The sequence below is a fragment of the Impatiens glandulifera genome, chromosome 9 (assembly GCF_907164915.1).
Source record: "Impatiens glandulifera chromosome 9, dImpGla2.1, whole genome shotgun sequence".
Classification (NCBI taxonomy): Eukaryota; Viridiplantae; Streptophyta; class Magnoliopsida; order Ericales; family Balsaminaceae; genus Impatiens; species Impatiens glandulifera.
The window spans coordinates 35,787,201-35,805,491 of NC_061870.1; the positions used below are offsets into that span (position 1 = coordinate 35,787,201).

The 18,291-nt window shown below is 30.6% G+C and overlaps 2 protein-coding genes across 2 annotated transcripts; one reads left to right on the forward strand and one right to left on the reverse strand.

Moving 5' to 3' along the window:
* The first annotated feature begins 13,469 nt into the window (after window positions 1–13,469).
* On the forward strand, window positions 13,470–15,244 carry LOC124913972 (magnesium-chelatase subunit ChlI, chloroplastic-like). The gene is made up of 3 exons (XM_047454423.1): window positions 13,470–13,679; window positions 13,853–13,959; window positions 14,035–15,244. Exons 1-3 carry the CDS (start codon window positions 13,595–13,597, stop codon window positions 15,085–15,087), a joined length of 1,245 nt encoding a protein of 414 aa, XP_047310379.1. The 5' UTR covers window positions 13,470–13,594; the 3' UTR covers window positions 15,088–15,244.
* A 131-nt stretch (window positions 15,245–15,375) lies between these two features.
* Window positions 15,376–16,404, reverse strand: LOC124916354 (protein NRT1/ PTR FAMILY 5.12-like). The gene is made up of 3 exons (XM_047457071.1): window positions 16,304–16,404; window positions 15,762–16,211; window positions 15,376–15,712 (listed from the first exon to the last, which is right to left on the reverse strand). Exons 1-3 carry the CDS (start codon window positions 16,402–16,404, stop codon window positions 15,376–15,378), a joined length of 888 nt encoding a protein of 295 aa, XP_047313027.1.
* Window positions 16,405–18,291: the final 1,887 nt, after the last annotated feature.

Sequence of the window (18,291 nt, forward strand, 5' to 3'; positions counted from 1 at the left end):
TACTTGTTAAAACTGTCTAGTGAGTGTTGAATACATATATAAAGAATCTAATATTTCATCTTTTTTGTCCATAATCCAAAGAGTAAACTAGTTAATCCAAAATAATTTGTATGTTTGTTGAATGGAAATGACAGGCCAAATTTCCTATACAGCTGCAAATTTTCAACTATTCTATTTCTAATGATGACAGTAAAAGAGTAAGAAGCAATAAATGGCACTGAAATCTGAATCTTTATCTAATAAGAGCCCACAATACCATGTATATTTTCATTTTATCTCATAAGCAAAGTGGGTCTTAAAAGACAAGGTAAATTGGATTAGGAGTTGTATTATAGAACAATTTGTTGAAAAGCCTGAATATTCAGAATGATGTGTCAGGGTTTGGCCCAAATCTATCAAACAAGAAAGTGTTTCATAGTCCTTAAGTGATTACATTTCCTTTAAGTTTGGCCTTCCTAGCAATGGCTTAGTCAGGGGTTTTATGTACTACTCAATTAGCACAAGATGGTCAAATCTAGTCATCTTGTTACAAATGCCATCAAGAGATAGGAGAAACACGACTTTACTTATAAATTCAAATCATTGCACTAAATAATAATGAAAATACTTGCCAACATACAGAGATCATAAGCCTTTCAATCATTCACTCAACTTAGTGTTGATGCTGAGACTTAGTGACCTTATTCATAATCTGTGCAAGGTTAAATTGAGTAAATTTAGGGGAATAAATTCAATGACAAGATTATAAAATTGAGCATCTTAATGAGGATAAATGTTACTGCTTTCAAGTTAGATAAAACTTCTAGCAGTTCTAATGGGAAAAAATGCACTTCGAGTCAATGTAATAGTGAATCCTAGCTAAAGAGAACTCCACAAATAGAAATGATCAAACAATTGTGATCCGTATTAACCAATTAAATTGAAAATAATGCTTGACTACTGTTATAATGAAACTGATTCAATTTTTACTATAATTGATCAAAATTTCCTCGACATCAAAACTAAAACTGAAATTCAGATATGTTATTATGTAATCGATCAAGTGTGGTTTCCATCTATCAACCATTTAATCTATCAATAACTGATCATAGCAGAATTGAATGCGAATACAAAATACATAGAAAAGAAAGTGCAAAATCAGTAAGAAATACTTTAGATTTATTTGTATCAGTATCTAAATAGAATTCAATTATAAGCTGACAATCAATACAAGTAACGAATCTATCTAAAATCCTTTACTGAAAACACACGGCTGTTCTTGCATTTCCACCCTTGAGGCTTCCTCTCGTAGGAGATAGCGAGAGAAGGTAAAGAGAAGAGATTCATAAACCCATCAATGGACATCGATCTTGAACAGATTGGAGATGAAGGGTACATGAGATTTGTTATATCCTCCAATGGTTTTCTTGCTTTTTTCTTCATTTTGACCGACACTAACCCAATTGCATCTATTCTCTTAGATCGGGGAGGTGAAATGTTCTCCTTGTTACAACAGTCTTTGGAAACAACCATTCTTATTCTGAATACTCAATCAAATCTGTGAGTTTCTTTCAGGGTGTGTATAATTATATAGCTTTAGATGTAAGCAAATGAAGGAGATTTGGAAGAAGGGTATTCAAATTAGAAAGAGAATAGATATTGAAATTTCAAATAATTTTCATTTTAGCGGATGCTTTTTGTCAATTTTGTAAGTTGGAGGGAAGCGAAAATATCAAAATAAATTCATTAATAAAATTTTAAACGCGCCAAAAAAAATTATAACTTGCTCTCTTTCCATAATTTTAAAAGTGAAAAGATTACTTTAATTATTTCTTAACCAAAAATAATAATTCATTAATTTATTTCTAAACATATACCTAGCTATCCATATAACAATTTTTTTTTGTAATATGTTATTCAAACTAAAAATAGAATGATTTGTTAATTACATGTAGAAATTTTAACTTAAATTTAATGTTTTTCATTAATTTTTACAGGTAAGAAAAGAGAAAGATTCAAATTATCATAAATAATTATTTTTATTTTTTTTTATAAATTATCTAGAGGCTGAAATTAAATTTAATAATAAAAAGAATAATAAGGACCTATCACTAATTTTAAAACTCAGAAAATAATGAATTATTTTTTAACCAGTTTTAACTTATTATCAATTTAATTCATGGTTTTACAAAATTATTTCAAATAACAATAATTTTATAGTAAACCTCGTAATAACATAATTTCTATCATGTATAATATATATTTTAAATAATTATTTTGTCATAATATCACATTTTATTAAAAATTATTATTTTTCTTTAATATAAGATTAGATTAAAATCAAATAAAGATTATAATAAATATATCTTTTAAATCATATCTTGATTATGTTTTAATCTTTAATTAATATAATAAATATTATTTTCTAAATTATTATCTGATATTCAAAATTTTACCAAATATAATATAAAATCAATTATAAGATTATTATTGAAAAATATTAAATTAAGTAAAAAATTTCAATTATTTTTATCAACGCTTATTTTGTATTTACTCTATTGGATTATTGGTCTTACTAATGACAAAAAAAAAAAAAAATTATTTTAAATTGAATTTTCAAGTTGATTTTCATTTTAATGGGTGCTTATTATCAATTTTGGTTGTTCAGAAAAATATCCAAAATTTTATTAATAAAATTCTAAACCCACCAATAAAAAGGATTATGTGCTCTTTTCATAATTTTAAAAGTTATGATTATTTAATTTAATTTTAATTATTTTAAAGTATAAATATATACAAAAATATTTTTTATTTTAAAAATAATATTATATTTAAACAAATATTAATTTAAAATTTAATAGAATAAATCATTTATAATATTATTAATTAATTAACTTCTCATAATTTTACTTAATTAATTAATATCTCACCATTTTATTTATAAATAAATTAAATTTAAATTATATTAAAAATTAAATTATTTAAACAAAAAAATATAAACTTATTTATTTTTATTTAATTATTTGATTGTAAAGAATTATAAAATTAGAGACATTTTGATAAAAAAGTTTTAAAACAAAAATCTAATGACTAATGACTAATAACAATTTTAAAAAAAATAAAAAATAATAATAAATAATGATCACCTCTAAAAGTGTATATATTTGTGTCATTTATCATTACTATTTAAAAATAAAATTCACACTAAATATATTATTATATGTAATTAAAATAAATTATTTAATAACCCTAAAATAATATATGAAACCAACTTAATATATTTAAGTTTTTTAAAATAAATAAATAAATTTCTTAATTTTTACTTATAATCTAATTTAAATGTGTATAAAATTAAATATTACCATTCAAATATTTATGATAATTTAATAATCTTAAATAATTATAGAATCGTGAATTAATTTAAAATTTTATTTTTTAAATATTTTATTGAGATATTAATTTAAATAAAATATTTTTTTTAATATAATTTAATTATATATATTAACAAATTTAATAATATATTTAAATTTATCTTCACTCAAAATTGAGGTTTTTTTTCAAAAGTTCAATTTAAATACTTAGAAGAAGACTAAAATATCACTCACAATAATTTTATTCATTGAAACTCATTAAAACATTATTTTTCAGAGATTTTTCCATTATCTCTGACCTAAAGAGTTTTTAGAAATAATTATTTTGTCACAATTACACAGTCTTATTAAAAACCATTAAAATAAAAATAAGTGATGATTTTTTCCCTTTAGTTTCTAGATTATAATTTGTTATCCTACTTACTTTAGACAATATTATCTCTTACATCCTATTTCAGATTATGTTTAGACCTTTAATTAAACTTTTACAAATTGTATTTTAAATTATTGTCCAAATTTTGTTTATTTCTAGAATATAACATCAAGTAGATTTTTAGGATCGTCAACAAATACTAAACATTATTACTATTTTTCAAAAAAAAAAATAAGCAATCCAAAATTTAAATTGCTTATCTTAACAAATACTAAAATATAATTATTTAATTTTTATAAAATTAAAAAAAACTTATTAAAATCATTAAAAAAACAAATAACTTATTTTTCATCAATAACATATTGTTAAGAACCTTAAAATATCAAATAACTCAAACCTTAAACAAGTCATTTATTTATTTAGACACCAAAAATATATTTAGTGCTGGAAGCTGGAAATTTTTATCATAATTAATTATTAAACATTACAATTTTATACGTACTAATCTTTCCTTAAAAATATAATATTTTTTAATAATTAAATATTACAACTCAGATCTATTCATAAATTTATAAAATGTTATAGGTACATAAGCTTATAAATTCATATAATGTTTTAACTTAAGAAAAAAAAAGTTGTTAAACTTTTTATTTCAACGAAAACATTTTATTTTGAATACTCGTCAATGAATAAGTGCCACTTAAAGTCTAAAATTAAAAATGTTGTAATTTATTTTTATAAAAATAATGATTTAAAATATAATATTCAAAACATATAAATATTTTTTAATAATTTTATTGTCTTCAAATAATTCTTTAATCTATTAAACTCAGAAATAAATAATTTAATATAAAATATTGTAATATATTATTTTCTAATTTTTAATAAATTTATGTATATTATTTTGAAATTTAATAAGTCATTTCTCAAATAAACAATCTTTATAAACCTAAACAAATACTGAACATCAATACATGATATTTAAGAATATAGAATAAATAAATCAAACTACAGTAATTATTTTTAATATAATATATATATATAATTATTAAAAAAAATAACATATTAGAAATGTTTTATTTTATAAGTTAAAATTAATTACAGACATTTAAAGACATTTTGGTCCAAAAATAATTTTACACAAACCCAACTAAGATAACTCATCCAAATCCTTAATGAATCCCACATAATGGGACGATGAGAGTTTTTGTTCTGGGCTGCCCTAAACAATTATTGGAAAATGATCTTAGTTAGATTGGGGAAATCCATTTCTTGATTAAATTTGGATGTTTAGACAGCTTTATACTTTCTGTAGCATCTCCTCAGAAATCTCAAACAAGAGCAATTTGTATAGCACATTGTGAAAAACATTGAGAAAGAAAACTAATTTGATATGTTCAATCTGGCCAATGCCAAGTTGCCAACAAAGCTGGGGACATGACTGCATAGAGTGCATGAAGACACATTCGCACATAGGGGAGAGAGCAAGAGGATGTACCTTTGCAATATTAACTGTATTCGAGTTGAAGACTATCATGTTTGGGCTATATGCTTAGACATGAGCTGGGTGGCCAATTTCTGAGTCCTCCTGACGTTTCTGATAGTTAAGAAAAATCCATTCCTTTGTACAGAGCTTAATTGTCAATTAACATGTAAATTAAATAATACAGAATCAGAACATTAAGAAGGATATCTTATCATCATTCATTGGATGGTTGATCAGCAGCAGGTTGTTGTTGTTTACAATTGCCCGACAGAACAGTTCCTTTGCATCTTCAAGTTTCTTTTTCAATATATAGCAAATCTACAGACAAATGCATATCACCCACATAATGACCAGTGTTTATGATTTGAATAGGGGAATTTGTTAGAAGAATACAGATTTTAGTGGGGTCTGGATCATCACAATCATAATCAGACAAGTTCACCACCAGCGAATGAATGCTATAAAGTATGTATATGCATGAACATTTGGTTTTATCGTTTTCACTTTTCCCATAGAATTAACTGAGGTACATGCAACCTTTCTCAAAAGAAAATAATATGCATGAATGTTTGAATAACAACATGCTTCTGAAAAGATTTCATTTGATTAAATCATACTTACATCTTCAAGTGATTTTGCATATCCTCAGTCATTTCCACAGTGTCAACTTTCTCCAGTTCCGAGGGTATTTTCTGTCGTTTCAACATCCATATAATTTCAGGATATAGAGGTTGGCAGTCAACCACTCACCTTGCTGGCTCCCTCCACCACGCTCTTGATCTAGAAACCAAAAACAAATAAATCCATTTAACCAGCACTCTTGGTGCACAACAGTTAATCTCAAATATATTACTGTAAACGATCACCTCGAGTTCATTAACTTTAATACAAAGTTCACCCTCTTGTTAAAAAGAATAGTTGAAATAGTGAGACAAGAAAAAGAGGATACCTCTTGGTCACTAACTTTATTTGAAGGATCTTCATATTTACTGTCGGGTTCAACAAAGTGCTATTATGAATTTTCATATACAAGATGATTACACGATAAATATTTGATATAAAATATGACCTGTTTTCTTTTGGGGATGGTGAAAGGCGTGTGAATGGAATAAATTCCCTTGAATCTCCATCTGATGGCTGAAATAGGATTGTTACAGCTTACAGGAATACATCAGTGAAATACGGCTTTATATACTTGTTGTTATGGGCTATGTTTCTCTATAACAAGTATATCTCTAAGCATTATGGATATAAACTGTAACCGAATTGATTTTGAAAGAAGCAAAACCTGGAATTTCTTGCGTTTCAAGGACAAGGTAGGCTGTGCTTGCATGTCTGCATTGACAGGATGAATCATCTTGGGTGTTATATTTTCTGGTAGTTCTATGATTTGCTCTATCTCTCAATGATTTAGTTCCCTTTGGAAACACAAGAGATGGCAAAATTATGTTTTGATTCAGTAGATCTGTAATGGGAAGTAAGAAAACATCAGCAGTGAAATGTGGATATCCATAAACCATAAAGAGATCACATCAAGAATCATAATTATGAACTACCTTGAAATCTTCAAACCAGAGAGATCAGGTAAGGTTACCCTAGCTTTCGGAGGAGGATTTGTACTCCCGTCTCCACGTGTTAGAATTTGATTCTTTGCAAATGGCTTGTTCAAAGACAAAGGCACAGGATTAACATAAGTAGACTGATTTACATTCTTGCTTGAGGTGGGCCTGCAGAATAATAGACCTAGTTATTTAAACATAAGTACTTTTAATGTATAACTAATCAAAATCTGATAGTTATTGAAACACCTAGTTATTCCTTGAGTTTGCTCAAGCAACGAGTTCTTGCATTATAATAGCAAGACAAGTCACTTTGGCCATATTTCAGCCCAACAAAAACATACAAAGATAAATACAAACCTACAGTGTCACTTTAAGTTCAAAAGATAAACATAGCTAGATCACCATTTGTTTCATTTCTTGGTGAGGAATTCAAACTCAGTAAGATAGATCACCTGATAGTAGTAGAATCTGCATTGTTCTTTTCATCTTCCCGAGGAACATTACTTTTCATTGTTTCTTTGTCAGTAGGGTTTGAAGGACTGATCAACTTGCTCCATTTTCTGTACCATCAGGATTTTGCTCCCTGTCAAGTTCACATGGAATACACTTAACAAGAGATAGTACATAGTCCTAAATTTCTATAATTTATTGAAATCCCACGTGCATCAGAAAGATAGTGCTTCGGTGCAACAACCATAGCCTTACCCATTACTCTTAAGACCGTCTTTGCCTTTTCCACATGCTATTTGAGAAGTATCCAAATGTAATCTTGGGATGCTAGCTACAATCTTTCAGGATTGAAACTGTAGTTTCAACACCGACTCTGTTAAAGAATAAGGTTGATTCCACATTGGTAAAGATATTCCTCAAAGTCTCTAGAAAACACTTATGATTTGGCTTGTTAGTTTGGATTTACCTTCCCCATCTCCCAAACTAAGTTGCGTAAGCTCACCTCTCTTTAGGCTAATTGAAGAAGGTTTTGACTTAATTGAATCACCCTCTTGTTGGCCTTCAACCTCATCTGATTTCATGAAGAACTTTGATCGAACGATACCAGATCCTTTTTCCGATGTTTTCATCAATTTCCCAATGGTGACACCCCTGTTAGAGAACAGATTCATAGTCTAAATGTAGTGCAAAACTTTATATCATGTGAAGGAATTAATTCGGTAGGATAAATTAATATGGTTAAAAAACTCGTAAAATCCAATACTATGTATCCAATGTCGCAGAATTTCATTTCCAGCTTGACAAAGTAAACAAAATAATTGAAACAGATAAGCTACTCATACCTACTTGTTTGGGCTGAAATGGTTTTTGAACTTTGATGTTTGCTGCTGTAATGTCAGACTTACTGTTCTTCACTATAATCATCCTCCACGGACTCAGATGCACCAGATACTGATATGTCTCCAGAATCTGTTTCGCTGGAGCTTGTTGAGCACCATGTTCATCACTGAGTGAAACAGTACTATCGCTAGAAGGTACCGATATTTTTACAAGTGTTAGTAAATAGCTTTGACATGCATTCTGGAGGCAGATCTGATGTTTTCTCTTGATCATACATTGAGTAGCAGATGAGTCGTTAACTTTGTTTCTAATCCCAAGGTGTCCTTCCCCCCTTGGCTTGTAAATGGCTTCCTCTGCAACTTGAAGTCATACCTCCAGATAAGTCATTTTTGCATGAAGATTCAAATGTATTGTCCTTTGTTGATAATCTGAGCATTTTTTTCTCGTGTAGTTATCTTCCTTTGTAGCCCATATTCTATGCCTGTTTCTCCAGTGGAAGCTGTATTTGATTTCTCAGGAATCCTAGATTCTTCTTCCATTATTTTACTTTCCAATAGCTTCAGCTTTGAACAGCTCTTACCAGTTGCTGCAGTTATTGAAAGGTTCTCTCTGTCTACAAAATCAAGGTCTTTGCAACTGCTAACCAGAGCCTCCAACTTTGAAGAAACTACGGTACAAGGTGCTGGAAGCTTGAAACCAGCCTCATCTTCTGCTGCAACAACAATATCATTCTGGACAACTCCACGGTCTGGACTCTGACTTTCACATGAAACTCCTTTACCATCTGGGATAATAACAGACTTCTTGTCTCCTTTTCCAAAACTACTCTCAAAATTGAAATTATCCAGCCTATAACCAGGGGTGATATGAATCAGGACAAAATAGTGAAAGCTCATGTTTTAGTTGTGCATGTTCAAGACAGCAAGAAGCTACAAATCATGGTATTCTACTGAAAAATCAAAAGCACTTACTCACTAAAATCAAATGGGAAGGCAAATTGGTCTTTGACCTGGTTAGCTAAACCAGAAAATTCTTCTTTGGACTTCTGCTTGGATATCCCAGCCTTTTTGGGCGGGGAAGATATGTCAAGGTCGGATAAATCTACTTTGAATGTTGACATCTTATCAAGATCGCCATCTAGGTTGAAATCCATGTCCCTGACAATGGTTATGTTGAGTCGATATTGCAATATTCAAGCTTTGAAATAAGCCTACAAATCACTCATATCTTCACATTTTTAAAGGATAAAACCATTTCATTAGTGCATATTTTTGTGAATATTGCAAAATTATGTTGAAAAGCAGTCAAAAATAGTTAAGTACAACTTATGATCATAATAGTCATAAGTTACAATCAAATCAAACTCAACCAACTAAAAAAAAACATAAATCAAATATGACCTAAGAAAAATGAAACATAAATTCATCTCAAGGAGAGGATGTATTGAGATCAACACATATCCTAAAATTATAAATTTATTGAACTGCAATGATCTCATAGGGATAAAATTGGATTTTTGTTTTTTCCTCCCTTCCCTTCCAGGACAACTAAGTGTTCTGCAAGGGAAGTACGGACATGAGGAACAAAGGCCAGCAGTTGACAAATAGGCTACAGATGTAAGAGATCATTTTCAATATCTTATTGTAAGTTTGTAACTATAAATAGTAACTGAAGTTTGCGCCTCTTACTCTTGGTGCTTTGCTTTTTTCCTTTAGATTCTTTGTTCTTTTGTAATAATTGTTTAGCTTTGTTATTGTAATGAAATGAACTTTTGTTCAAAAAAAGAAGTTTGCGTCTCTTACAATTTGTCAAAATTGAATGCCTTGTTCTTGCCTTTGACAGAAGCTCCAAAATCAAAATCCATTGGATTGGTCCTCTACCGCCACTGATTCCCAGGAGCCAAGGAAGTCTTTCCCAAAGTCCATATCTGCTTCAGGTACAATGTAAATTCATCATAATTGAAGGCATGGATAGCTTGATTTGAGTGGCATTATCAAATTTTAGACTATATATCAGATATTCTCTAAGGTGATGTTTCTTTGCTGTCTTCATGTGGGTTCTATTTGCTTGATTGACTTGCAAGAACATGACACATAATTTCTTGAGAGAATAACAGTGAATAGAGAGAACCTCAAGTTAAGACTAATTATTCAATTAATCATGAGTACCATTCAGGAATTCAACATAAAGTAAAGGTTGCAAATACATGGTACCTAGTAGTGAAGTTTTCCCTTTTGAATTGTTTGGTGATGAATCTTTTTTCTGCGGTTCTGCCATCTTTTCCTTGATGTAACTGGACGTCTGGGAAGAATATGTTGGAATGACTTTGGTTTACAAAAATAATCCAATTGCAAATCTGAGTGAAGGTGACACTTAAATTGATCTGCATTGTGTAAAATCTACTAAGGAATTCCCTTTTAGGCAGAGAAAATCTACTTTAGTTCACGACTATAAAAGAATCAAAGACGGTAACAACTTTCTGAATATGAAAGAAAGAAACCAAAAAAATCTATATGTTCACATATCAGTATGTATTTCTAACAAAGATAAGGATACCTCCTAAACCAGAGAAGAAAATTAATAGAAATCTGCAACTCTGATTCTTCGCTTGTGAATTTAAAACAAAAAAAGTGACACATTTTCTTAAAAGGAATTCTAAAGCATAATGTATATGGAGATGAAACTCTACCACATGCAATGCATAAGATGAACAAAAAGCGGCCAACCAAAAGGAATGCACGACTGTCCAGATGTAAACATGGAACACAGAAATATAAATTTGAGAACAGTCTCACATTCTAAGAGGCTATCTATAGACATTTGCATATTAAGGTAGCATACTTATGGTGCTTATATTCAACGTAACAAAAAAGTTGGAGCATTATCTCCACATAAGGATAGAAGTATTATGTTTTACCTAAAACGTTATCAGAAGATAGAACAATATGATCAGCTTAATCTACAAGCCTTAATGTTATGTTTCCTCCAAGTAGATCACTGAAAAGCAAGAACTATCATGCCTGATGTTATAGATCTATTCCAAATCTAACTTCCTTAATCTCATACCAACCTTCATCAATAACCGTATAACTGAAATTTTTAATGCAAATTAAGGTTAATCTATTCAAGAAGAGCGATGAGATGGAAGAGATAAGATAATTCAACAGAATCATAAATATACGTCATAAACTCGTCTCATAATTTGAGAACCTTCATCTTACATTAATATCGCCTTTTTCTAAATATACGTCAAGAAATACTCTCATCGGATTAACATTGTCTATCAAGCAATGATAGTTAAAGAAACCTCAAAATCATGCGCAGGTATGCAAATAGCATTGCAACAACGAGTGTAAGAAGTAAAACATGGTCAAACAGCTACTTAAATTAATGAATCATGTTACGATGGAAAAAAATCCTAAACTTAGCTTTAGGTTATTTGCTGGATATCAATGGAAAAGGAGAAATGCAGATGCATATGGATGTAAATTTAGAGAGGGAAGAGCGATTCCTGGCTCCCTGGTTTGGAGTTTGGAGATAGAGATGGCTTCTGATCGATTGAAGATGACACGGCTAGCTTCGAGCAAATGGATTTGAGTCGCTGCCGAAGATCTCTACTACATTTGAGCAGGAAAACTCGCATGACAAACTGACAGATGACGTTTCTGCTTCCCGTCTTTGCAAAGATCAAATAGTTGATTAACCGTAAGACTTGCAAACCGGGGATTAATATCAAATATATTCACAGCTTCAGAAAATATTTAAATATACCCTCCAAATGAAAGCGTATATGAAAAAACTAAAAAATATAAGGTATCGTTTTACTCCGCTTTCAAAGTTTTTGGGTGTTTACATAATAAGCTGCTACAAACTTACAAACTCAACGTTTAAACTTATAATCTCATCGTTTTTTTTTTTCTAATCAGCTTTAATTATTTTTTTAAATTTATTTTCTCTTATCTATTTTATTCATTTATAATCAATTTTTTTATTCTCTTATTTATTTAATTTCTTTGTAATCATTTTATTCATTTTCTTGTCTAATCCAACTATTTCTAATATTTTATAATAATAAATCATACCATATATATATATATATATATATATATATATATATATATATATATATATATATATATATATATATATATATATATATATATATATATATATATATATATAATAATTAAGAAATATATGAAATATAAGTATAATTTTTTTAATTTATAATTATAATTTTAGAAATCAAATTATCATTAATTATTTATCTAAAAGTACTGATTACAATTGAAATGAATCATGACTCCGAAAATGAATTGACAATTTAAAATTTTGGATTGAAAAGAGGTGGAGAATATGAAAAGATAAAAAAAAAAATAAGTCAGTTGATTAAACTCAATCAAAAATGGTGATGGGAGGAATCGAAAAATTTAAACCATAGCCTAATAAAAAAAATCATCTTAAACCACTATCTTACACACTTTTATGTTTAACCAATTAATAAATTTAACTAAAACTCTTATTTGTTTTTATTAAATGTGTTAGGGTAAAAGCACAATTCATAATTATAATATTCATTTGAATTTAAGACGTTTTAAGTGAGAATAAAACATTTAAGTCTCTTAATAAAAACTCAGATTATTTGAACTATCTTAATGGTTTCGTATAAATAATTTTAATAATTGCATTTTGTGATAATAAAAAATTCATATAAATTTTTAACATTCTTATTAATACTAGGAAGATCTCCGTGCGATGCAAACGGATAGAAATATATTGTTACAACGTCCCGCGCTAATTAAATTTGGTGTTGAATTAAAAATATAAAGTGTTATTAGCCTAGTTGGTTATAGAGTTGTACTTCTTTTGTTAACTTGCGAGTTCGAAACATACCTATAACATTTTTAATTTTATTTTTAACCGTTTTAAATTTATGAACGGGTCAACCCAAAATCCCGACTCAAGTATTCATTTATTCTCACATATATATCTCAATTAATCACACATCTCGACACTTTCAAAATTAAACATCATATATATATATATATATTATACACCTCTATCTATTTATAATGGTAAAAAAAAATATAAAAAAATTTCAAAATAAGAATAAACATAGAATTAAAATATATTAACATTTAAATACTTAATTTATTAAAATGTACCACTTAATTTATGTGTAGTGGAATTTGATAACCTAACTTATCCATATATATCTAAATAAATTATAATTACATATATAAAAGATAATAATAATTTTTATTTGGATCAGTTTTATTTCATGAAAAGGAGGATTAAGCAATTTTTAATTACCGTAGAGCGGAGCACAGGAGATTGAATCTCCGGAAGGTGAAGCAGTGACGAAGCAAAGTATTTTAGAAATGAGGATGAGAAGCCTGATATCGAAACCTTATCTATACGCATTTACGCACCATTTGAGGCTGATTGGTCATGTCAAGTTGGGAAGGAACCTCAGAGCTCGTAGCAGGACTGTAAGAGGAATAGCGGCCAGCCAAAACCAACTTCCGGTCGAATGGCCAGTGTTCTGGGTACCTCGTCCGCATCACTCTTCGCCTGCCGACACCCTTCATCTTCCAACCCCGCTTCTCGTCTTACAGGTCTGACTCCCACTCTTTCCGACTTCGTATTTCGACAAAACATTACTTGCTTTCATTGAAATGTTTATCCAACACCCTTTTCCATAATAATTGCTATGTCATTCACATAATCGATGTAACTGAGGAATTGGGAATTCGCAAATGTTGAGACTTTAGATCAATTCATGTTTCAGGTTTTGGAAATGGGAGAAAGTTCTATGGAGGGATTGCAATTCCCGTGAAGAAAGGAAAGTCTTCCTTCCGCGTTTCAATTAGCAATGTCGCCACTGTTCAAGAGCAGGTATTTATAGTTCTTGTTCTGATTCAGTCTTCTTTCTGATTCAGAGTTGTATTGATTGAACTTGATCAATTTCAGGAAAAAAAAGTTGTATCAACCGAAAATCAAAGACCTGTATATCCATTTGCAGCCATTGTAGGTCAAGATGAGATGAAATTATGCCTGTTGCTAAATGTAATTGATCCCAAAATCGGTGGAGTGATGATTATGGGTGATAGGGGAACTGGAAAGTCAACCACAGTTAGGTCTTTGGTCGACTTGCTCCCGGAGATTCAAGTTGTAGCGGGAGATGCATACAATTCTGACCCAGAAGATCCAGAATCAATGGGAGTAGAAGTCCGAGAGAAAGTCATGAAAGGAGACAAACTCCAGGTTGTCTTTACTAAAATCAATATGGTTGATTTGCCATTGGGTGCCACAGAAGATAGAGTCTGCGGAACAATTGACATAGAGAAGGCCCTGACAGAAGGCGTCAAGGCATTCGAGCCTGGACTCCTTGCTAAGGCCAATAGAGGGATTCTTTATGTGGATGAAGTTAACCTTTTGGATGACCACTTAGTTGATGTGCTCTTGGATTCTGCTGCCTCGGGTTGGAATACTGTCGAGAGGGAGGGGATATCTATTTCGCATCCTGCTAGGTTCATACTGATAGGCTCGGGAAACCCAGAAGAAGGAGAGCTCAGGCCTCAGCTTCTAGACAGGTTTGGAATGCATGCCCAAGTTGGTACTGTTAGAGATGCGGAGTTGAGAGTGAAGATCGTGGAGGAGAGAGCAAGATTTGATAAAAACCCTAAAGAGTTCAGAGAAACTTACAAGGAGGAGCAGGGGAAACTACAGAATCAAATTGATTCGGCTAGAAGCTTTTTACCGACAGTTGGGATCGATCATGATCTGCGTGTTAAGATCTCTAGGGTGTGTGCGGAACTGAATGTGGATGGGCTGAGGGGCGACATAGTGACAAACAGAGCCGCTAAAGCTCTGGCTGCATTGAAAGGAAGAGATAAGGTAACGGCTGAGGATATCGCAACTGTCATTCCTAACTGCTTGAGACACCGACTTAGAAAGGATCCTTTGGAATCGATTGATTCAGGCGTGCTTGTCATTGAGAAATTCTACGAGGTATTTGCCTGATGAGGTGAGTCTTTTTTTGTTGTTGTTGTTGTTGGAATCCTTGTATTTTAATTTGAACTATTTATATTTGTTACCCGGCATTTGGGTAGGTCAAAATGTGTGGGCTAGTGTACTAAATTCTTATATAAATAAAACTGTTTTAGTCATTTTTGCTTTATTCGTCATTTTACTGCATACAAACATGAACATTACATAGAAAGGCTACATAGATAAAGCAGAACGGAACAAATACACTGAAAGCACATAGTGATAATGGAGAACGGAATAAATACACTGAAAGCACATAGTCTAAATCGCTTTCTTATCCTCTTGATTGCGTATTTCCTCCTGTTCAGGTTCCCATGTCTTGAATACAGTGTTTATGAAAAAGAAGAAACCAAAATTGAGAGCACTGAGAAATGCTAGCATCCAGTAATAATAGTCAAGTCGACTTTCGTTCAATGTATCCTGGAACCAACCTTTCTTACCTATCCTCTTGCTAATCACATCAACTGCAAAGGTGCAAAGAGAACTTCCCATGGTCCCAATTCCAGAAACGGCACTAACAATATGGCCCAAGTATTCGTCCTTCATCGGGGAAGAAACAATACCAGCTAAGAGCTGAGAACTGCCTCTCTTATGGTTTCTATCAAGATATCCTAAAAGAACAAATTGGGGAAGTATCCATAGAATACTCATCTGGCTTGTCTGTTAACCCATTCCTCTGAACCACCCCTAGCCTGCAAAACTCAACAATTGCAGCAGTAGTACAACATATTATGCTAACTCCCATGGCGACTAAAAATCTAGCGAACCCAACTCCTTTAAGATCTCCAAACTTCTCTTTGTCCTTTGGCCCATCCTTACCCTGCCATCCTTTATAAGTTTTTTTGAAGAAGTTGATAGGAATTGTCAACAGCCAGAACTTTGGATTCATAGTTTTGGCCTGTTGTAAGAAGTAAGTGTCACCTACGGCAGATACAATCCCACATACAGCAAAACATAAGCATGTTGGTACAATACGACTCATCCTTGGTCTCCATTTCTTCTTTTCTTGTTCAATCTCTTTCTTCGCACTTTGATATTTTCCCTTATATTCACAAGTCCCGGATGCAAAATTAGGGTCGCTATCACGGAAAATACTGCTGGAATGCCAAATTGAAGGAACCATGGCTTTAAATATGAAATAGTCAAAATCAGTATTGGAGGAATAACATATGTTGTAATGCAAGCAGACCAGTAGCAAAATCCCAACTTAGGTGGTGGCTTAGTTTGCTCTGCCTCCACTTGTATGTCATGGAACTTTCTTGCAGACACATTGAAACCGGACATTCCCATGGCTATAAGGGCTAAGGCTGCGAAAAACATTCTCCTCTGTTCTTAGCCAATGCATTCGGGCCTATACTGGCTGCAAGTGCCTGTAACAGGCGGCGTTGACATTGTCAACAAGCATAGTCCCTGAGTGAATTCAAAGATTTTTCAGTAGTTTGTGTTTGTTTAATAGGTAAAAAGAGTCTGTATAAAGATTAAAGAGCAGCAACTTACAGTGGTATATGAGATGGTGGTAAGTAGAAGCATAAAAAAGTGACCTGTATAAGCATCTATAAGGAATTGTATGACAAAGGGCAACAGCTGAATTGAACCTTTAAAGAGGTTCACAATTGCAACTGCGTAAGTTAAGTTGAGCTTCCACACACTTGAAAGGTAGGTATATCATAAGTTGCTAGTGTGTCAGCCGGGAAGAGGACTTCATTAAAGGAAGACAAAGAAGGGGGCATTATTATAATAAATAGAATAACACACCTTATAACTTACAAACAAAGATAACTACTTACTAGTAGTTTTGATAAGTAGAGGGATCATTATTTTGCCCTTAAAGCTTAAACTTCTTCCTTCCTTCCCTGTTTGTGAGTTGGAGAAGCTACAATATCATTTAAATATCAACTAAAATATAAAAGTATTTTCTATTTTCTAAAATATATCTATACTTTTGATCTTGAGTTTTTTTTATAATACTTCAGATTTAGATTTTAAAAAAAATAACACATTTTTTTTTTTTATCAATTTACTATCATTTTAACAATTATTTTACTTGTTTTCATCAGCTAAAATATAAAACATTTACCTTATTTTTATTAAATTTTAACTTTAAATATAAAAATATATTTTAATAATTAATCCTTTTTTTTCAATAAAAAACTAGCAGGACCAATATCATACCATCTTTAAATAACTTTTTTTTAATTAAATAAGATTTTTAAAACAAAAAAATGGAATTCTAAAAACTCTAATAAAAAATTTATTCAAATAACCTTAATAATATCATTCTAAAAAGTGGGTTATTAAGTTATTTTTTAAAAAAATAAAAACTTCTCACTTTTATTATTATTTTTTAAATGTTGATGTATATTAAAAATAGAAAAAAAAAAGATTAAGCACAACAAAGCATGAAGTTATGAGCTTATAAATATTCGATAGGAACGATTAACTCCCCAATAGACTCTACTAGTTTTTTTAAACGAATCGCAGAAAACATCATAGTAATAGTATTATGAATGATACACATCCATACGACTACGATAATTGAAAGTTTGACGATTTTTCTCAAACCAGATAGTCCACCAAAAAATAATTTGGATGATAACCAAATATGTAGGTTTGTCATATCAGTTGCATCTAGAAATAACAATGGGTACTCGTATGCCCGATACTCGTGGATACCTTATAATCGGTTCGGGTATTTTAAATCGGGTTCGGGTCAAAATCGGGTATGGGAAAGGAAAGAAGGTACCCGGTCGGGGATGGGGAGTGTGCAAAACTCAAACCCGATACCCGACTATATTAATATGAAAGATAAAATGTTTTTTTTTTATTAAAAATTAATGTAACTTTTCAAATACTTCTTCATTACAAATGTCATCACAAAAACATCATGTAACTTCCTTTTATCCACACTTCACCCTAACTTTAAAATTTTTATATTTCCAAACAACTATTTCTCTACATTAATTTTCACTTTCAACTTTATTTTTACAACAAAATATTATTTCTCACTCATTATTTTTATATTCAATATTTAATTCTATTTCAAACTCTATTCAAATTTTTCTTCACTTTATAACAACATAATCCTCTTCAAAATTTATTTTAACTTGTTTTTCTAACATTTTGATATTACAAATTTTAAAATAATTATGTTTCTTTTTCTTCCACATCTACAATCTT

Excerpts from the sequence above, each read along its gene's own strand:
- LOC124913972 (XM_047454423.1), top strand. The coding sequence starts at position 13,595 with ATGGCCAGTGTTCTGGGTACCTCGTCCGCATCACTCTTCGCCTGCCGA. Across the intron at positions 13,680-13,852 it reads CCCCGCTTCTCGTCTTACAG|GTTTTGGAAATGGGAGAAAG; the intron begins GTCTGACTCCCA and ends TTCATGTTTCAG. Across the intron at positions 13,960-14,034 it reads TCGCCACTGTTCAAGAGCAG|GAAAAAAAAGTTGTATCAAC; the intron begins GTATTTATAGTT and ends GATCAATTTCAG.
- LOC124916354 (XM_047457071.1), bottom strand. The coding sequence starts at position 16,404 with ATGGGAATGTCCGGTTTCAATGTGTCTGCAAGAAAGTTCCATGACATA. Across the intron at positions 16,212-16,303 it reads AAGTTGGGATTTTGCTACTG|CAGTATTTTCCGTGATAGCG; the intron begins GTCTGCTTGCAT and ends TTGGCATTCCAG. Across the intron at positions 15,713-15,761 it reads TTAACAGACAAGCCAGATGA|AAACCATAAGAGAGGCAGTT; the intron begins GTATTCTATGGA and ends ATATCTTGATAG.